Raw genomic sequence first — 18,938 nt, forward strand, 5'->3', positions numbered from 1 at the left:
ATTATGCATATATTTTAAATCTGATCTGTACTGGACCGATATTGTTGGGCAGAGAATATTAACAGAACCGCATATATATAAATTAATATCTGAGCACAAAAATGGCAGTATTTAAATATAATGTCACATTTTTCACTGGTGTCCACTATGTAAGCTGTAAATATAAGTGTAGTTCATTAAGCAACGTGCCTATCAACGTGATATGAAATAATGGGGAAGGACAAAGAGGGGAGGTTATGTCACTTGGAGGGTAGTTCTTTAGTACTTTGGTAGGATCCTTGAGAGATCTGGAGAGGGGTTATGGAAAAACCTAATGTTAACCGGCTGGACTGCAGCATGATCTACAGTACTTTGAACAGTCTAAAGCACCTTGGTATCAATGTATAAAAAAAAAAACCAGATGTGTGAGGCTAGTCAAATGCCAGACATTCGTATCCATCTCACTGCCGATCTTTGGTAAAAAGTAGACTCTTAAAAGGTAGCTTCTGTCATAAATAGACTGGATTTCCATCTTTTTTTTTTTTAATGGTTGCACATTTTCTCAGTTTTAAACTTGGGCTGTTCATGTCCAAGGCACTGCCTCAGCTTTCCACTTCAATCATTATTCTAACAGTCAATTTCCAGTATCGTTGCATGGGAAGCTTTAAGACACCAAGACATTGCGTGTCATTAAACAGACTCGTGTCGCTGAACTGCTGCTAACTGTGGCAAAGATCTTGATCTGTTTTGAAGGGCAGTTAAGTTGCAGTGTCACAGTACATGGGGTTTAGCTGTAACAAAACTGGAAGCTCTGCACAGAACAGAACACACTGGAGCGAGGTGCGGTGATGTCAGCGTACTGACGCCAGATGGAAGGCATTGCAGCAAATCAGGCATGAAAAGCATGAAGTTTGAATGAAAAATGCTTTATACTTGCATCTCTGGTTAAAAAGCAAGGCATGAATACTGTAAAATTCAGGTCTGTTTAAGATAGGAGGCCTATGAGGAGAGGAGTCTTTTGCTTTAATTCTGTTTCTCAATGGGGCACAACCCTGGTCCTGGAGGGTAACAGTCCTCCAGATTGTTTGTCTTTTCCTATTCTCACCTGCTCACAACTTGAGATGAGCAAATATCTGGGTCAATTCAGTCATGGAGAATTGAGGTTGATTCACAACCAGAAGACATTGTGACCCTCCAGGTCCAGGATTCCCCACCAGTGCTGAACTGGACTGTAATGTGGACTGAACAGGAAATATTGTTGTTACAGCAGAAGTCCATTGAGAGACACAACCTCTGTCTATTACCAAGCAGAGCGCACGCAGTGAGAGGTATACCCACTGCTCAAAGGGAAATGCATGTATGAGAGAGAGGGGGGGGGGGGGGGGGGGCACATGGGGGGGGAGAGGCAAGTGTGCAGTGTGGTGGGGGGGGACTGACCTGGCGCCTGTCCTCAGGGGCCTTCAGGAAGAGGGCGTTGATGAGGGCGATGGCATAGGTCTGGATTTCCTGGTTGGATCTGCGCACACAAGAGCAGGGGTGGAGGGTTAGCGGAGCTGAATGGGCACATGTTGTCCCTTGGTTTCCCTCCCATTTCCCTGACTTGCGTGTGGCCTGTATAGTGTGTCGGACCCCCCCGCTTGCATTCGAACCACCGTCTCATGCATACCTCTGAGTGCCCAGACTGTGCAGCCCCAACAGAGCAACAGGGCAGTCTAAGTAAAGACGTACTAGACCTTTACAGGAGTAAATATGAGTGTGCGTGTGTGTGTGTATGTCTGTGTGTGCCTGCCTCCCCTGAGAGCACATACACTTGCAGGTGTGCGATGAGCTGGCCAACGGTGATCTCTTGAGCCACCCGGTGGTAGAGGCTGTGGCTGTTCAGCACCATGCTCTCCAGGATGGCCAGGGAGCGCTGCAGGATCGACACATCCACCATGGGCTGATTGACATAGCCAGCGATCTGCGGGACACAACACAGAGAGAGAGAGGTTAGGGAGACCAGGGAAGAGCGAGTCAGAGGGAGGGGCAGAGCCTGGGTCAGCACAGGGCTGAAGGCACACCAGAGGGGACTCTTTAGCAAGGTCTACCAGGAATGGATGAGCTCAGCCCACCCACTGCTACGACTCTGGGCTTCTTCAGGAAAGATGAGGCCAAGCATGCGTCCTGTGAAACACATGCTGCTATGCATACCACAGACCCAGAATGCCCTCTTTCCAGTTCTAAGCACTTTGCTTATTTTGAGTGTGTGCGTTTACTGCACTGTCAGTCCACTGTACCCCAGGGACCATACCTCCTACATACAAAAATGGATCAGAATGCAATGCATCGTGGGTTAATCTCTAAGATACCATAGTAACTATGTTATCACTGACAGGGACCCCTTCTCTATTAATATATTCGCTATCATGCCCATACCACCACTGTCACAATATAAACAAATGCCTCCCTGTATGAAATAGATCAAAGCAGGCTAAAAGTACATTTACTAAAACTGTCAGTGATAAATAGGAAATGGCAGGATAAAAACTGTTTTACGTTTATGAAGAAAACACAAAAGAACACACAACTGGAAAACTTTAATTTAGGGAAAAGCAAAATGATCAAAGCCACACAGAATCCCCTGGATACATTGATCACTGTACAGAAATTCAGGTCTAGACTTCAGACTCTCAAAGCAAAGCCTTGGGATCTGACTGCATGATGAGATTCAGACACACAGCTAGCCCCGAGCTGCAGCAGGCCCTGCTCAAAATGTTTTAGCACCGAGAGCTTGACAAATTCTTAAGATCTGGACTCAAAGACTTGGAACCCCATTTTACAGTAACTGTATCTGTCAGCTGTATGAGCAGTAATCTGATGTGATGTATTATACCTGAATACTGGCCAATCTCACCAAGCAGTGCGTCTTCAGTAAGAGATTGTCTTCATTCCAAATCATTACAACTTTGATTGTATTTAAACCTACAGCCAATGTAAGAAACCAATCCACCACAACACAAGAACACATTGTGCACTTTTTTCACTGACTTTTATGAGGTGACTGATGTGCAATAACCTCCATAGTTGGGACGAGAAGCCCGGGATAGATCAAGTAAGTGCCCGACAGAAAGGTATGGTCAAAGACACAAGGTGAGATGTTTATTGTCCAGAGGTCAAAGTGCAACAGCAAAACAGCAAACCAGAAGTGAAACAAGCAAGCAAGAACCAGAGATGAACATAGCAGAGTAAAACACTCCTTCAAAAAAACCTGAAACCGGACGCTTGAGGAGTGGAAGTCGTATTTATGGGCTGAGCACATGTGTGGGTCCCACTGTCAAGCATGGGAGGGGCAGGTCTGGGGTTGCTTTGCTGGGGACAGAGTTGGTGATCTTATCAAGCCCATGGCAAGTTCAACCAGCATGGCTCATGCATCTGCTCCTGCTGTGAAGTTGCATAGGTGCAATTGCCCCTGTTGTTACTTATACATATGCTGACTTCTCTTGCAACAGCTTGATTATACGGGAACCCCTCTCCTTTTGGAAAGTATTCTCGACTACGAAAGGTTGCAAGGTCATGCTGGAGTCCTTTGACTTCAGGCAAAAAGAGGATTTTGTCACTGTAAGTTATGACTCATAAACAAGCAGGGAACAGGAAGGAGCAGCTTGTATGACATGTACAGTGGCCAATAGGCAGCTTTGTTAGACAATTTGTCCATGAGGTTCCAAGGTAATAGGCTTAAGCCCCTCCCCCTTTGGTAGTAGTCTCTTTTTCACTTTTTCAGATAACCGGGTTTGCATTTGCAGCCTATCGCTGTCACCTATTCTGGTTTTGTCTGGGTCCCTGTCTTTTGAAGGAAGCTGTCCAGGAAAATCTGAAAGCCCTCCCTGGATAAAAGCCTTTTTGTTTTTCTCCCTTTTCTGCTTTTGTGAGCAGTGACACACACACCAATTGTATGGACTATTTGCATAGCTTGGTTTGGGTAGAACTGACTGACACATACCAGTGATCCAAGTTCAGTAATGCGTATTCCAAATAAGGGAATGATACATTTGAGATTCCCACATAATCACCTACTGTTTATGTATATGCACACTGACTCACTCAAATCATTAACCTGGTTAACAGCACTTTGATTTTCAGCGCAACAGTTAAGCAGCAGACAGTTTTCATTATACCTGCGCTGATGCCAAACAAATCTTAAAAGCAGGTTTAAGAAAGAAAGAAAAAAAACAAAAGAAAACTCTTGGGAGAAATGTATTTAATTATTAATAAGGTGCAGTTCAGCTCTCTGGGCTGGTCATTTTTCAGCAAATTGTGTATTGAACCATTTAATGTTACAGGACTACTGTAATGAATACAGTATAATACAAATCAATCATTTCATAGGGTAATGTAGTAAATTCAGAACACTGAACTAAACTGGGAGTTCAGAATAAGCCAACACATAATAATAATAATAATAATAATAATAATAATAATAATAATAATAATAATAATAATAATAGTACAGTGTGGGGGCACAGTTGCTTGCAGTGAAATATGTTTTATACATAAACAGTAAATTAGATGTGTAACAACTTAATTAGTATCAAGGTGTAGGAAAAAATGCTGACTTCAAAAACAAATTATATTTTTGTTTATACAGCATATAAAACAACCTTAGACAGGTTTTAAAGTGAAAGCATGCTGGATGCATTATTCATTAATTTAAGCTCGGCAGTGCTATGAAAATTAATATGTTCCTTACTACAGACAGGGGATCAAATGAGCATCTGTTATGTAATTGTCTACATTTTATCTTGCAGTTTAAACGGCTTTATTTTTCTGTGTACAAGTCTATAATTCTCTATATATTATTGAATACACGTTGTAGGTTATAACCATCAAGTACCCTCGTGATATTTTCTTGTGTCTACAGTGCAATATATTTTAATTATAGTAAACCTTGTTAATTCACCTGGAAGATATTAAAAGACATGAGCATGCAAATATACCAGGTTTTCACACATCTGAAGTTCACATCAGCCAAATGTTGCTGCAATAAAAATACCACATTGTACCATAGCACCTTTAGTGCTGCAGTGTCTGCCACTAAATATGCTTCTTGCAGTAATACTATTTTTAATTATTTGTTGCCTCTGTCTAAGGCAACTCATTTCACAATTATTAAAAGTGGCACACTGCAGTGGTTACATGTAGAGATTAATCTAGACTGAGGAATATATAATTCAAGACAGTGATATAGTGAATGTGGTGCAGATACATGCTTTAAAAGCAAGCACTTTATAGGATGGGGGGCAACAATCAATCACTTATATTTATTTTCTACTATTAAACTGCCTTAACTCCGTTCCACCTTTACAGGCCCTTTCCAAATATAGGGGAGTAAAAAGCTATTGGATAAAGTCCATTTGCTTTCGGCAGATTTTAGAGAAAGCAGGTCAATCCATTCTCATACACAAATAAGCCACCAAACAAAAAGAAAAAAAAAAACTTTTCTGAGCTCTATCCAATTGGGAGCCCAGGAACCCAATTAAGCACAAAAAAGCTTTCAAGAAACAATAGACTGGAATTAACATACACTTGGCTTGACAAGAGAGAGGAAATCAGAAGTTCCTGTCTGGGCTCTGTGTGGGGGGCCGGTCTGCTGCTGGGAGCTCGAGCTGGCCAACCCCAGGACTACACTGGCGGGTTGCTAAGCGATGGCAACCCCTTCTCTGCCACAGTTCTGGCAAGCATGAGAAGGGTCAAGGGTCAAGGGTCTCTCAGGCTGTGGGCAAAACAGAGGCTCTTGGAAGACCAGTGTGGCTACAGCTGTTCACAAGGCCACTTAATGTGTAGTCACTTCAGATTTATCTTTGCTACTGAATCTGGAACACCCATTAAGCATTATTAAGCATAATCATTTAATTTACTTCACAGCTTGGGACTCACTCTAGAGATATTTTCAAAAAACATGTTTTTATATATATATATATATATATATATATATATATATATATATATATATATTTTTTTTTTTTTTTTTTTTTAACCATGAGATAAATGTTTTAAGGCCACACTGCACTCTTTGCCAAGAACAAAGGCCACTCAATAGAAAGCACACTTTCCCATTCCTGTGCTTATTAGAATTACAAGAAAGCTTTGCATTTTGTGTTCCACTTTTCACTTATAAATAAATCAAACTCCATGAATCTTTTACATTTTCAATCTGTTATATACTTCACCAGAGTCTAAAAAATAAACAAATATTGTATTTCCCCCCGCCTCACAGCCCTCTTAGCAGAGTTTCAGTTATGTCTGAGTTCGTCTGGTTCAGATTATAGGAAACAGACTGAACGCTGACATCTCAAACACATTTTCTTTAATGGAGGGCTGAGAGGTCAAGGTGGTATTAGTGATTGATGGAGGGAAGTGAAAGAGTTGGACATGACGGCAGTACAATAAAACAATGGAAGTCTAGGGGCAGCAGAAAGACGCATTTTCCTTGACAGTAAAATAAAACTGGCTCAGGGTCTTAGGGCTATAGTATAGTTCAAGCTGTCAAGTCTTCCCCTTTTAACTGAACCAGTTTGAGAATCCTAACTGAGGGGTACATTTGGGGTACATTTATATAAACATCACTCCTGGTCTCCAACACACGTGAATAAGATGTCATTAAGTCATCAACAACAAATATTATATCATTATTATGTTTCTTAGCAGACACCCTTATCCAGGGTGACTTACAATTGCTATAATAGATCACTATTGTTTTATAAATACAATACCCATTTATACAGCTGAGTGTTACTTAATCGATTACGAGGCTTTGAGGCCCAAACTTCTTCTATGGTTATGATTTATGATTTGCTAAGGTTATGTAATTGTTCAGACTTGATGACTGTGCTATGAAAACCTTCTGTGTTTTGATAATCCCCAATTTTAATAAGACTCTGGAAAGCATTTTGATGCTCACCAAGAAAAATGCTCTCCTCAAGGTCTGTTGAGTGACCCAGCCTGTAAAAACACTCTCTAGGAGTGTTGCTTGGAGCCTATATTCCAGACAGCGCTGTTCCCGACCCGGATATGATGAAGCTGACCACCTTGGAAGCATGTGTCCAGTTATGTGCCATTCTAAGGGGTATCCCAGTTACAGAACAAATGACCACTGTCTTGACTATTGACGCTAACCTGTGATCCCACCGAAGGCTTTTACCAGTTGAGGCACTGGAGCGCTCAAGTAAAGTGTACTGGCAGCATGCAGCATGACCACCGCATGCATACCCAACTGGTTGCTACCACAAAATTATTATTTAAACTATATGCATCCATATATAATTATATGTGTGTCACATATGCATAAACATATTTCAAACAATAAGAAAAATGTTAAGTCAGAATATACACCTCATTTTGATGGCAATGGTCCCCAGTGTCGATGTGTTGTCAGTGTAACAAAACCAAGACAAAGGGTTCATTAGGAACTAGAGCGCTTTTGGTGGAAAAAAAAATTACCTGCTTGATGAAGGACAACGAGATGAGGTCCCAGGAGACGATGCCGTGGTCCATCAGCTCCAGGAAGGCTGTCAGAGTGAAGGCCAGCATCTCCCCAAAACTGCCAAACAAGCAAACAAGCATCACAGACAGACCACACAGCCAGGACAGCACACTGAACAGCACAGCTGAGCACAGGCAAGGATAGTACATATACTGAACTGTATCTATGCCTACAGTATTTGATGATGATTTCTGGGAGGGGGATAGACAACTGACTATGGTGACTGACAGTTAAGTCTGAACAACAGCTGCAAGAGTTTGTGTTGATTAATCAGCACAGTGTGAAAAATGAAGGACAGTGATTCACCTGGGGAGATAGCCAGGTGAACATGGTCATATGAAGAGCCCCTCTCCTTTCTCACCAGGTGAATCAGTCTCCTGCATTTCTCATCCAGTGCTCATTAATCAATGCAAAGCCTTGCAGCTATTCTTCAAATTTGCATCAATCCATACTCTTCAGAGAAAACGGCTTTGCAACAGTGAGATAATCATCAAGTGCAGCTACAGTATACTCCTGTTGGCATTCTTTCTATAAAACGTGTTTACAATGAGGCCTGGTGTGTGAAGTCGCAGAAAAACTGGTAAGTGTGTACTAATGAGCAAACTGTAAATAAATACAAATCTCATCTTAAGTTATTAACAGAGAACATATTTGTGAGGTAAGACTATTTTTGTCCCCTCATATTTATTATGGACAATTAGTTGTTTCTTAGCTACTTTTAAAAACTTGATTTGCAATAATATAGTCATGAATAATTAAACAAAGCCACAGCAGCGACCACAGTTGTACATTTGTTAATGTATTCATTCACCAAAAGCAACAAGATGAATTTTTAATTCTCTGAAGCTTTGGTAATGAAGCAACAAAATAGGTCACAGTCACTTAGTGGTTATTTATTTCTTTGATCCTGATTTAGCAGTAACTTCAAATACCAGGACTGTTTCAAGTTGAGAAAATACTGCACACAAAGGAAACTGGCACGGCACAGCACAACAGGGGAACATAACTCTGGTCCTATAAGGCAGTGGTGACGTTTCTGAAATTAAATTTGTTGTAATCTATTTACGTTTTCAGCACAGTTTTAAATTGTGAATGACTGAACTCGGATCACCGTTCCACCTTCATGCTTCTTCATGAAGGAAAAGAAAGCATGCATCGTCCGAGTCTCATGCTGTGAAAGCCTGTCGGCCAGCTATTTCATGGCAGGATTTGATACAGATGGAACTGTTAACAAGTAGCAATCTGAACCTGCAGGTGCCAGAGAAATCACAGGGAGTCACTGGTGTGTGTCAATCTAACAAGTCCCCAGCCGATTGGATCCTGCTGACGACTGGTCAGCTGTGCACAGCCTACTCGGAAACTCACAGCTAAAGCCAGCAACAGCATAGCCAGGATTGGAGACCGGCTGACTACAGGTTATTGGACACATCCTGCACTAGTGGATGTACCACTTGGAACCACTCACATTTCTGTGCTCTGGGCAAGTGAGTGATGTCTCAGAATGCCTTTCTACACTGGATATACACTCACCTAAAGGATTATTAGGAACACCATACTAATACTGTGTTTGACCCCCTTTCGCCTTCAGAACTGCCTTAATTCTACGTGGCATTGATTCAACAAGGTGCTAAAAGCATTCTTTAGAAATGTTGGCCCATATTGATAGGATAGCATCTTGCAGTTGATGGAGATTTGTGGGATGCACATCCAGGGCACGAAGCTCCCGTTCCACCACATCCCAAAGATACTCTATTGGGTTGAGATCTGGTGACTGTGGGGGCCAGTTTAGTACAGTGAACTCATTGTCATGTTCAAGAAACCAATTTGAAATGATTCGACCTTTGTGACATGGTGCATTATCCTGCTGGAAGTAGCCATCAGAGGATGGGTACATGGTGGTCATAAAGGGATGGACATGGTCAGAAACAATGCTCAGGTAGGCCGTGGCATTTAAACGATGCCCAATTGGCACTAAGGGGCCTAAAGTGTGCCAAGAAAACATCCCCCACACCATTACACCACCACCACCAGCCTGCACAGTGGTAACAAGGCATGATGGATCCATGTTCTCATTCTGTTTACGCCAAATTCTGACTCTACCCTCTGAATGTCTCAACAGAAATCGAGACTCATCAGACCAGGCAACATTTTTCCAGTCTTCAACTGTCCAATTTTGGTGAGCTTGTGCAAATTGTAGCCTCTTTTTCCTATTTGTAGTGGAGATGAGTGGTACCCGGTGGGGTCTTCTGCTGTTGTAGCCCATCCGCCTCAAGGTTGTACGTGTTGTGGCTTCACAAATGCTTTGCTGCATACCTCGGTTGTAACGAGGTATTTCAGTCAAAGTTGCTCTTCTATCAGCTTGAATCAGTCGGCCCATTCTCCTCTGACCTCTAGCATCAACAAGGCATTTTCGCCCACAGGACTGCCGCATACTGGATGATTTTCCCTTTTCACACCATTCTTTGTAAACCCTAGAAATGGTTGTGCGTGAAAATCCCAGTAACTGAGCAGATTGTGAAATACTCAGACCGGCCCGTCTGGCACCAACAACCATGCCACGCTCAAAATTGCTTAAATCACCTTTCTTTCCCATTCAGACTTTCAGTTTGGAGTTCAGGAGATTGTCTTGACCAGGACCACACCCCTAAATGCATTGAAGCAACTGCCATGTGATTGGTTGGTTAGATAATTGCATTAATGAGAAATTGAACAGGTGTTCCTAATAATCCTTTAGGTGAGTGTATATATATATATATATATATATATATATATATATATATATAGAGAGAGAGAGAGAAATTGATGTTGTTACACACACGATCTAAAAAACGTTTGTTTTATATAAGGTTTAAACATCACCATAAACATACTGTGCATTATATGGTGTGTGCATATACTGAGGTGTGTTTTCACGTGGATTTACATTATTTGATTGGTCAGATTCATTCCAGTCGCAGTGAAAATAAAACAGTTTCTATCTTAGTGAAGCGTATTTTTCTTAAAGCTGAAGTTGATCACTGGTAGTGTGGAAACTCCCACTGAAATACAGGCATTTCAAACATTTTTGCTCACATTCAGTGTGTATGCACCCTAAGGGAGAGTGTGGAATCACTTACTGTGTGCCGCTCTCCACTAGGCGTGCCAACACCACAATACCCTCCATGTTAATGAACTCGGTGGCGAAGGTGCCGTCGGCAGAGAGCTTGGCCAGTTCCTTCAGGGCCTCCAGCCGCGCATCCATCCCATGGGACTGGATTCTCTCCAGCAGTTGCCGCGCTGCACGGGTCTGTGGACACACACACACATTTGTCTTGCTATGCTTCTGAGGACTTCTCATTGATTCTCGCTATTTAATTTTTACCGTTCCTAACTCTAGTCTGGTTTGTAATGGTAAATGTTCACATATATATTTAAATTCTAATTCCACTCACAGGAGAGATGGCCAGGCGAAGAATGGTGCCGTTCTTGATCTCACTGCGACTCTGAAACGAGACATCACAGAGTGAGAGGACAGAGAGAGCGCCATGCAGCAGCAACACAATAAATGTATGTTATTATGATAATATTATTAGTTATTCTATGGGTGCTAAAGCAGCTATAAATTAAGGCTCTGTAGCACATCTTGGCAGATTAAGCTAAAATACAGTATACAATTAGCTACCACAGACATTACCAAGCCTGTCTCACAGCAGCTCTGCTTTTGATCTGCAGCTTGCATAGTTCTGGTCCTTGCTATACTTAAAAGATGCTCTAACTGAACTACCGTTATTCTGAGCTACACCTGGAGTGTTTCAGCAGTCTGCCTCCAGTCTAAGCTCCTGCATCGGCCTGTAATGCTCCCCAGCTGCTGTCTGCATCTTTTTGGTATAAGGGGGCACCTGCTTCTTGCTCTTTTGTTTCTTTCTCCAGAACATAAGTATTAGAACTCTTTCATCTGTACTGGTCTACTCACTATTGGTGTGAGCTGCCCATCTCTACACAATTAAAGTATGATAGCATTGTACTAGCATTATAATTTTACATTCTTGTTTGGCAGTTGGCTTTCAACCCTGACAGTCCCCTAATTCCTCATTTAACCTTTGATTGAACCATTCAATCTCCATTTCCAGAATTAATTCCTTGCTTGGAGAAATACAATGCCCTGGCTGTATTGTTTCCAAGATACACATATCTTTTTTTAATTATTGCTCCACCATAGCTCCCAAACCAACTGTTCATACACAGTATCAAACCCAATCCCAGAATAAGCACCAGCTTACTGTCAACACTGAGGTCACTGAAGCAACAGACCTAAATCAGAGGAGCTCTGGAACCCAGCACTTGGTTTAGGTTTTCCTCTCTTTCCAGCTTCTTAGCAGCAGAGAAATTAACATCTAAACTAGCAAAAATCCAAGATACCCAATTGTAAGCTCTCATGTTCTCTCTCAATAGGCCTGAGGAAGCAAGAGAACTCCAGGTGTTCAGGGATGTGTGGTGAGGAGGAGGGCCAGCGGGAAATGCTACACTCACCTGCTCAGTGATGTAGAGCTGGGGCCCGTCAGCGTAGCGCAGAGCAAACTGCTCCGAGCCCGACAGAGACCAGCTACAGATAGAAGGGAGAGCAAAATTAGGAGAAATAGAGGCAAGCAAACAAATAGGCAGAAACCACTGCAACTAAACACTCGCCTTCAAAAGTTCACTTGGGGCCTATTGTTTTTCATTTTCAAGAGTTTAAAAATTGCAATATGATAGTTAGTTCTGAATATATTATTATTAAATCCAATTAAGGATGGCAGTGATTCTACATAAATATCTTCCCACAAAGAAAGCAATAAAACAGATTTCACAGGGCTCTGTGAATTGTTTTGATTAAATCAACTGACACCCGTAAACTGCAATGTCCGTATGGCCATGATTGGGATGTTTATTAAGTAGGACAGGTTTCAAATAATTGGCTAGTTATGTTTTCTTCTTCTTCTGAAAGCTACGCGTGTATTGAGTGCTTCTATGTTACATTAGTACAAAGAAGAAAGGAATACTTAATCTGGCTTCACATTTTCTATAAACATATATCATGTGCAGGAATCACAACCAATTGTGACAGGACTATTATCTTTCACCAAAAAAAATTGGAGTCAGCTTTTAAATTGGATGAGACAAAGGGAAAAAAGAGGGGGTGAAGGAGAAATCTGCAATCTGTAAGGCACAAATATTCGCACTCTGCAAGAAGAAATGTAGAAAAAAAAACTTGTGACTTTAAGTTAAGCCAATTATATGAAAATAGGTTTGTCAATTCAATTAGCATTTCTCTTTGGTTAAATTAAATTAAATGTGTCGCACTTTGCCCATGTATTCCCTGAAATGTACATGGCAGACAAAGAAAGAGAGAGAGAGAGAGAGAGAAAAATGGGGGAGGTGAAATATGAGAGAGAGAGAAAGGGAGATGAAAAAGTCAAAGATTAGGGGAGCTAAACAGACTGGGTGTGAGAGAGGAAAATGTGTTAGGAGTGGGGGTGGAGGAAAGAGAGCGAAAGAGAGAGTGAGACAATGTGGGTGAGGTGCACAGTGACAGTGTAATTAGGGTGGTTATGTGGTTATATTGCCTGCAGACACTTCCAGACTTAACCCTGTATCCCATCTGTGAGAAATTAATGGTCCTTCATTAGGGGGAGGAGGAACAGTTTTTGCAGTGAAGGCTGTAGCTATTTAAACAGTTTGTACAATACATATATCCTTGTATACTGTATTGTGTCTCATTGCATACATCTATACAGCGATTTTGTGTTTTTGAAATCAAGCCTCCTTCGAATAAGGCATTAGTCAGTTGAATTAATAATAATAATACTAATAATCAGTATGAAAGCATTTCAAAACTAGATCAAGGATTGTTCAGTGTGGGGAGAGTTATCTATTCATAGTTTGGATTGTGGACAATTTTATCTTGTAAAGAAGAGCAAGAGTGTATAGCCAGCATTTATGGGATATTACAGCAAGGGCTTAAACATCCACCAACAGTACATCCTTTAACATCCACCGACAACACCTCCTGTCACTAAGCTGGGAATGCTACACAGGGGATCAAGGAGAAAAGCATGGGATATATTTTGTGGACCTGCCCACAGTGCTGATCTTAGGCCCCAAATGGAAACTAGTAGAGAATCCTCTTATTTCATTGCATTAGAAACAACTGCAAGAGGCAGAGTCTTAATGTGCACACATGAGGGAACCAACATTAAGATGAGGTGCTTTCTGTACTAAAAACAGAAGGCACATCTGTTCAAAGAGAAGTTATGATCTATGGAGGATACATGGTCTGGCCTTGGGCGCACACAGCAAAACAGCATCGGGGTGATTAATAATTCTCAACAAACAAAATACTAGAGACAACTGCTGCAGTAATTATGTGTAGTCCATGTTGAGTTCAAGCACACAGCAAAGTCACAACAGCCCACATTGTTGTTATTGGAATACAAGCAGCTGCAGAAGCAATGGGTCTCTGGCACTTCTTCCTGTAATACGCAAAACGTCTTTCAAAAGAGTTGCAAGCAGGTTGTTTAAACAAGGGGGTGGAGAGACAGTCTTGTATGGCAAAATGGCAAAATACAGTCAGCTCCCAGTCAGGATTTGGCAGCAGCCCATTTGCTCCAGCCTCCCCACTCATTAGCAGGGGCTCACAGGAAATGCAGTGCCAGCTGAAGCACCCCCCCACCTCCTCTTCCTCCTCCTCCTTGTTGAAGTCATTATATAAAGTAACATACTGTTCAGCAGTATAATCCATAGCTGATAGAATGGCCTAGAAAACAGACTTCGGGGGGATTTCACCACAAGGCAAAGTTGTACACAATGGCTCCTTTAAGAATTTTCTTCCCTGGTGCACAAAACTATTATTTCACTATTAGGATGGTGTTTTCTAGGAGGTTTTGAGATCTTAGAAGATGTTAATGGACAGTCAGCAGGACATAAAAGATGATCAAAACACAAGGCACTTAAAAATCCATGCCAAAAACACAGCATGCAAGTTCAGTGTTTTCTTCGAGATTTGGTTTAATCTGAAAGATAGCCAAACTACCTACCTTGTGCTGTCTCTCTTTATCACCAGTTTCCCTCATTTCATTCCACTTTGCAGATTAATAAACACAAAACATTGCAGCTGCTTTTTGATTGTAAGTGTCATTCTACAACCCTCTCAGAAAATACCAACCGAATAGCTGACTGATCTTCCAGTTCAGCAATAATTGTTGAAGCGAACTGCTTGGGATCATTGAGAAGTAGACTGGATGTAATTTTCTGAACATGCAGTTACTTGTCATCAAATTGTCATTATGGGTAATGTGACCTTCTCTCAGCTGTAAACCTGCTTATGTGCATGTTTCCACACAAAGAACTTGAACAAGAGAGAAATAAGAGTAGAGGAGGCCCAGAAAATGTGGAAGTTACATTTTCACACCATTATTTACAATACACTAGAATACAAGACAGAAGACCATGAGAGGCACACTCAATAAATCAGCTTTGTTCTCATTAATCCAAAACCCTTGACTACGTTTAAAGATAATACAGCCTACAGTACTGCTTTAAGGTTTCTTAGCAATACAAGCAGTATAATTGCTTGCACTCAATTTGCTAATTTTCCTAATATGAAAGCTGTTGAGTGTCTCTCAGCTCCCTGTAGGCAACTGATAGTTTCCATTGGGTTCGGGAAGATTAGGAGTCTCATTTTAGTGCAGTAATTTGCGAGTGTCAAGTTTCTTACCCATCGCACACTTCCCGGATGATGGAGGAAAGAGGCTTCTTCTGTAAAGAACAAAGAAACAAGGTGAGCTCTCCCAAACAGCCTAGCTCAGCTCAGCCTCCGAGGCACGCCCTCTCCTCTCTTTGACCCCATCAGGCTGTATTGCTGTTGGTATGAGAGCTGGGCCCACCTGTGAGTGGGAGAAAATGAATGCCTGCAGACTGTGGAAGTAGAATTCAAAGGCATTATTTTTACATGTGTTATAAATGATAATTTTATTTCTGCAGCATTCTGCTCCCTGCACAGTAGTAGCAGATTCTTTCAGCCAAGTTATGCTCATCCCACAAAAAGCTGTTCTAAATATGCACACATGGAAGTTGCGTGCCATATGAATATCCACAGCTTACAAAACTCTGCAGTTGCCCAGTTTGCTACAGCACATTCACTTCCTCTATGAAGGTTTGCACAATGCAAACATCTGAGCTACTGTTACCAGGCAGTAGGTGTTTGTCTGCTCCCTTTTGTGCCAGTATTTTGTCACAGACTCTTCATAAACAAATTCTGTTTTTTTTTTTACAGAGGCTTTGTTTTGAGTGGTACTGTGTGTGCATCTCTCTTGTGGTTATAATTAGCATGTATTTAATTTAAAGAAAGGGGGGACAGAGAAGAGGAGAGAAGGGGAGAGCAGGAGCCCTGTTCCTCCTCCCCGCCCGGTAAGATGGGGGGAGTGGGACAGGACAAACAGAGCGGATAGGGCAGCAGGGGTGGCTGAGTTCTCAGGGGAGATCCATGTCTCGATGAGAGCGAGGAAATCAAGAGAGTGGTGGGTGGCGGAGGCGCAGATGAAGTCAGCCTTGTTGGAAGCTGAGTAACAGTTCCACAGGCCTCCAGAGAGGGGAAAGGAGGGGAGAGACAGGGAGATGAGGTTAGAAGGATTAGGGAAGCAATGGCGTGCAGGTGCACGCCGAGAGGAAGGAGAGAGCATGACAGGAATCGGAGAGATTGTCATGGCTTCTTCCTGTTGCTGTGCGGCATCTCCTCGCAGTCTTCTCCTCGCTGGAGTCCCGCAGCTAGAGTCCCTGGCCTTTGTAAGCGTGGCCCTTCGGAAGGGGGGCACTGAGGCTGCTGGCACGGAGGACCAGGGGGGCTGTTAAATAGCCAACCTATAATTAATTAGCAGAGAGCACATCTAAATTGAGTTGGATTACACTGCTCTGTCCAGATCCCGCAAGTCATGCCCTAGTACAGTGTCGGCTGAACTAAGTCCTTGGAATGTCTGGAATGCTAAACTCTACGTAACTGCCTCTTCTGATTGCAGAAAATGTGAAGCTAAGCACACAACAACACTGTACCATCTCTCTCTACAATAGTATATGCGATGCAGCCATTTCTAGATACAGAAACTGCGTCAATATATAGTTCAAACTGCGCTAAGTAAGACAGTAACAACTAAATAAAGTAAACAAAGTAAACAACCAGTACCTGGCAGCGCTCATAAATCAGTTGAGCTGGAGAGAGAGAGAGAATATAGAGGCTTGAAAGAGGAAAAGAAAAGGCAGGGTGACGGAAATTTGAGTGAGAAAAAGGGAGAGAAGGGGTGGAGGAGAGCTTGGGGGAGAGAGAGATGAATGCAGGAAGGGAACAAAGAAAGAGAAACAGTGGGGGAGAGTTCACTGTTTGGCCCAGAGGAGGTATGGTGGAGGCAGTGGAATTAGGATATATATGCATGTAATGTTTTTCTGAGTATTTGTCCACTGTGTGAGGGTTGGGGGGGGCAGTGTGTGGGCACTCCATCTGTATTTGTGTTTGGTTGTGGGAGTGGAGAGCGTCTGTGTGTTAGTGCATATGTAACTTTAGTTTGTCATCTGTGTAAATGGATGTGTGTGTATGTCAGAAGAATAGATTGCAAATGTCAAAACCTGTGATTTATTTTCCCCACCCCACCCCACACACACACATATACACACATGTAGCCTACACGTGCATGTGATAGGAAGATGTAGCTTGTGTGTGGGGTGCAGTTTGGCTGTCTATGTATGTGTATATCTGAGGAACCTGGGTTAGCGTTACATATATTATATAGGATAAGGATGCGAGATAAATGGTCTAGTTTTTCACTATTTCTGAAATGCAAATGCTTTTCATCACCCATATGTTTGAACATATCATGTTTAAGGTTTATATAATTCCATTATCTCACATCTTGTCTGCAATTAGTAGCTCACAAATCTAGGATGTATGACTTGATATTATATTAATTGTATTTTCTTATGCACTTATGTAATTTTTGAACCTGAAATTTGTACTGTTTTGAGTTGTAATTTTAGTCTGTATTGCACTTATATTGATCTTATGTTTTGTAAGTCACCCTGGATAAGTGCATCTGCTAAGAAATAAAAAACTTAAAAAAATAATAAATATAAGGTTTATAATACTCTGCAACAACACAAATATTATAAAGTAGAGGGACTACTGATATCTATGGTACCATGTACAATTTAGGATACACATAACTTCCCAGTCTAGCTTCTGGTTCTGTAGCTTTGTTCCTTTAATGAAATGGCGACTAAAATGTATTGGGTGATATTAGAATATCGTTTTATAAATGTGTAGTGATCAATTAGAAGTAATAAAACGACTGTCTGACCTAATATATGTACAATTAAATAATATTCATGTGGCAGGAGCTATCGCTCATGTTGACCACTATTCCTGTCACTGTATGTATATCAGTTTACAGTAGTTTGCTAGTTAAATAAACATCAAAACAAATAAAGAAAATAAAAAAACTGAACATGTATACATTTTTAATTAAGTAAAGATCTGAATCTGAATTAAGTTTTTCATTTCATATGTAGTGAGTACTGAACCACCCTAAAAGGTTCTACTCAAACTATAGACTTCCTTTCAGAAAGGGGCTTTGAGGGTTATACATATTTCATTTTGCAGTCTATATTTCCTTTTGCACTGAGATATCAAATTCAGGAACATTCTGTGTGACTAACATTTTCAGTCTCCGATTCATAATATTCTGAAGCAAAGAACATTACATCAAAATACTCTTTATCAAATGTATTTGAGCCAACAAACATACAGTACAGCCCACATATAGCACTATTTGACTGATTTGACTCCAATTATTATTGTATCACTGTTACAATTGGTTTCTGTGGACATGCTCGGTGTGCAGTTTTTGGTGCCGTATTTAATAAATGTGTTTTGGTTTGTCATCCCAACATGGCGTCTGTGTTGCCATGGATACCCCCAACATATTCCAAGAGAAGCTAGAGCTTGCACACTGCAAAACAGATACATATAATAACCATCACCTTCACATATTTCAACACACTCGTATGAAGTCATACCCAGGGCAAGCAACAAAAATGATCATTATGGATTTAAAGGTTTATTTCTGCCATTCACACATTTTCTCCAATGTAACCTGTTATTGTTCATCTAACTGAAATGCAAATTTAATTAAATCAAGCTCATTCTGTTTTATTTTTCTCCTCCAAGTACTAACACAACACTGGCAAACCATTTCTATGTACCTGGATTAATGTCACTAATTACATGTCTTGCACTGATTGTATAGTGTTGTACACACACTAAGTTACTTGGTACATGGTATTACAGATATCAATATATAGAGCGTTTCCCTATATTTTGTAATATGAATACTTCCCTTTTGCTAAGTATTTTACAAACGTTAACCTTAACATGGATATG

At 41.3% G+C, this 18,938-nt stretch overlaps 1 protein-coding gene across 4 annotated transcripts in view; it reads right to left on the minus strand.

Annotated features, from left to right (window-relative positions):
* Window positions 1-18,938, minus strand: part of elmo2 (engulfment and cell motility 2) — a 66,450-nt gene that overhangs the window by 12,206 nt on the left and 35,306 nt on the right. For 2 of the 4 annotated variants that reach the window (XM_066702642.1, XM_066702639.1), the window contains exons 3-9: window positions 15,231-15,271; window positions 12,008-12,080; window positions 10,930-10,980; window positions 10,615-10,784; window positions 7,456-7,555; window positions 1,794-1,939; window positions 1,417-1,495 (exon numbers count right to left, since the gene is read on the minus strand). In XM_066702642.1, the coding sequence (XP_066558739.1) occupies window positions 1,417-1,495; window positions 1,794-1,939; window positions 7,456-7,555; window positions 10,615-10,784; window positions 10,930-10,980; window positions 12,008-12,080; window positions 15,231-15,271 (660 nt within the window). Of the gene's footprint in view, window positions 1-1,416; window positions 1,496-1,787; window positions 1,940-7,455; window positions 7,556-10,614; window positions 10,785-10,929; window positions 10,981-12,007; window positions 12,081-15,230; window positions 15,272-18,938 lie in introns of all 4 variants that reach the window. The other 2 variants (XM_066702640.1, XM_066702638.1) reach the window with 1 other exon arrangement.

This window comes from Amia ocellicauda, chromosome 4 (assembly GCF_036373705.1).
Source record: "Amia ocellicauda isolate fAmiCal2 chromosome 4, fAmiCal2.hap1, whole genome shotgun sequence".
Taxonomy (NCBI): Eukaryota; Metazoa; Chordata; class Actinopteri; order Amiiformes; family Amiidae; genus Amia; species Amia ocellicauda.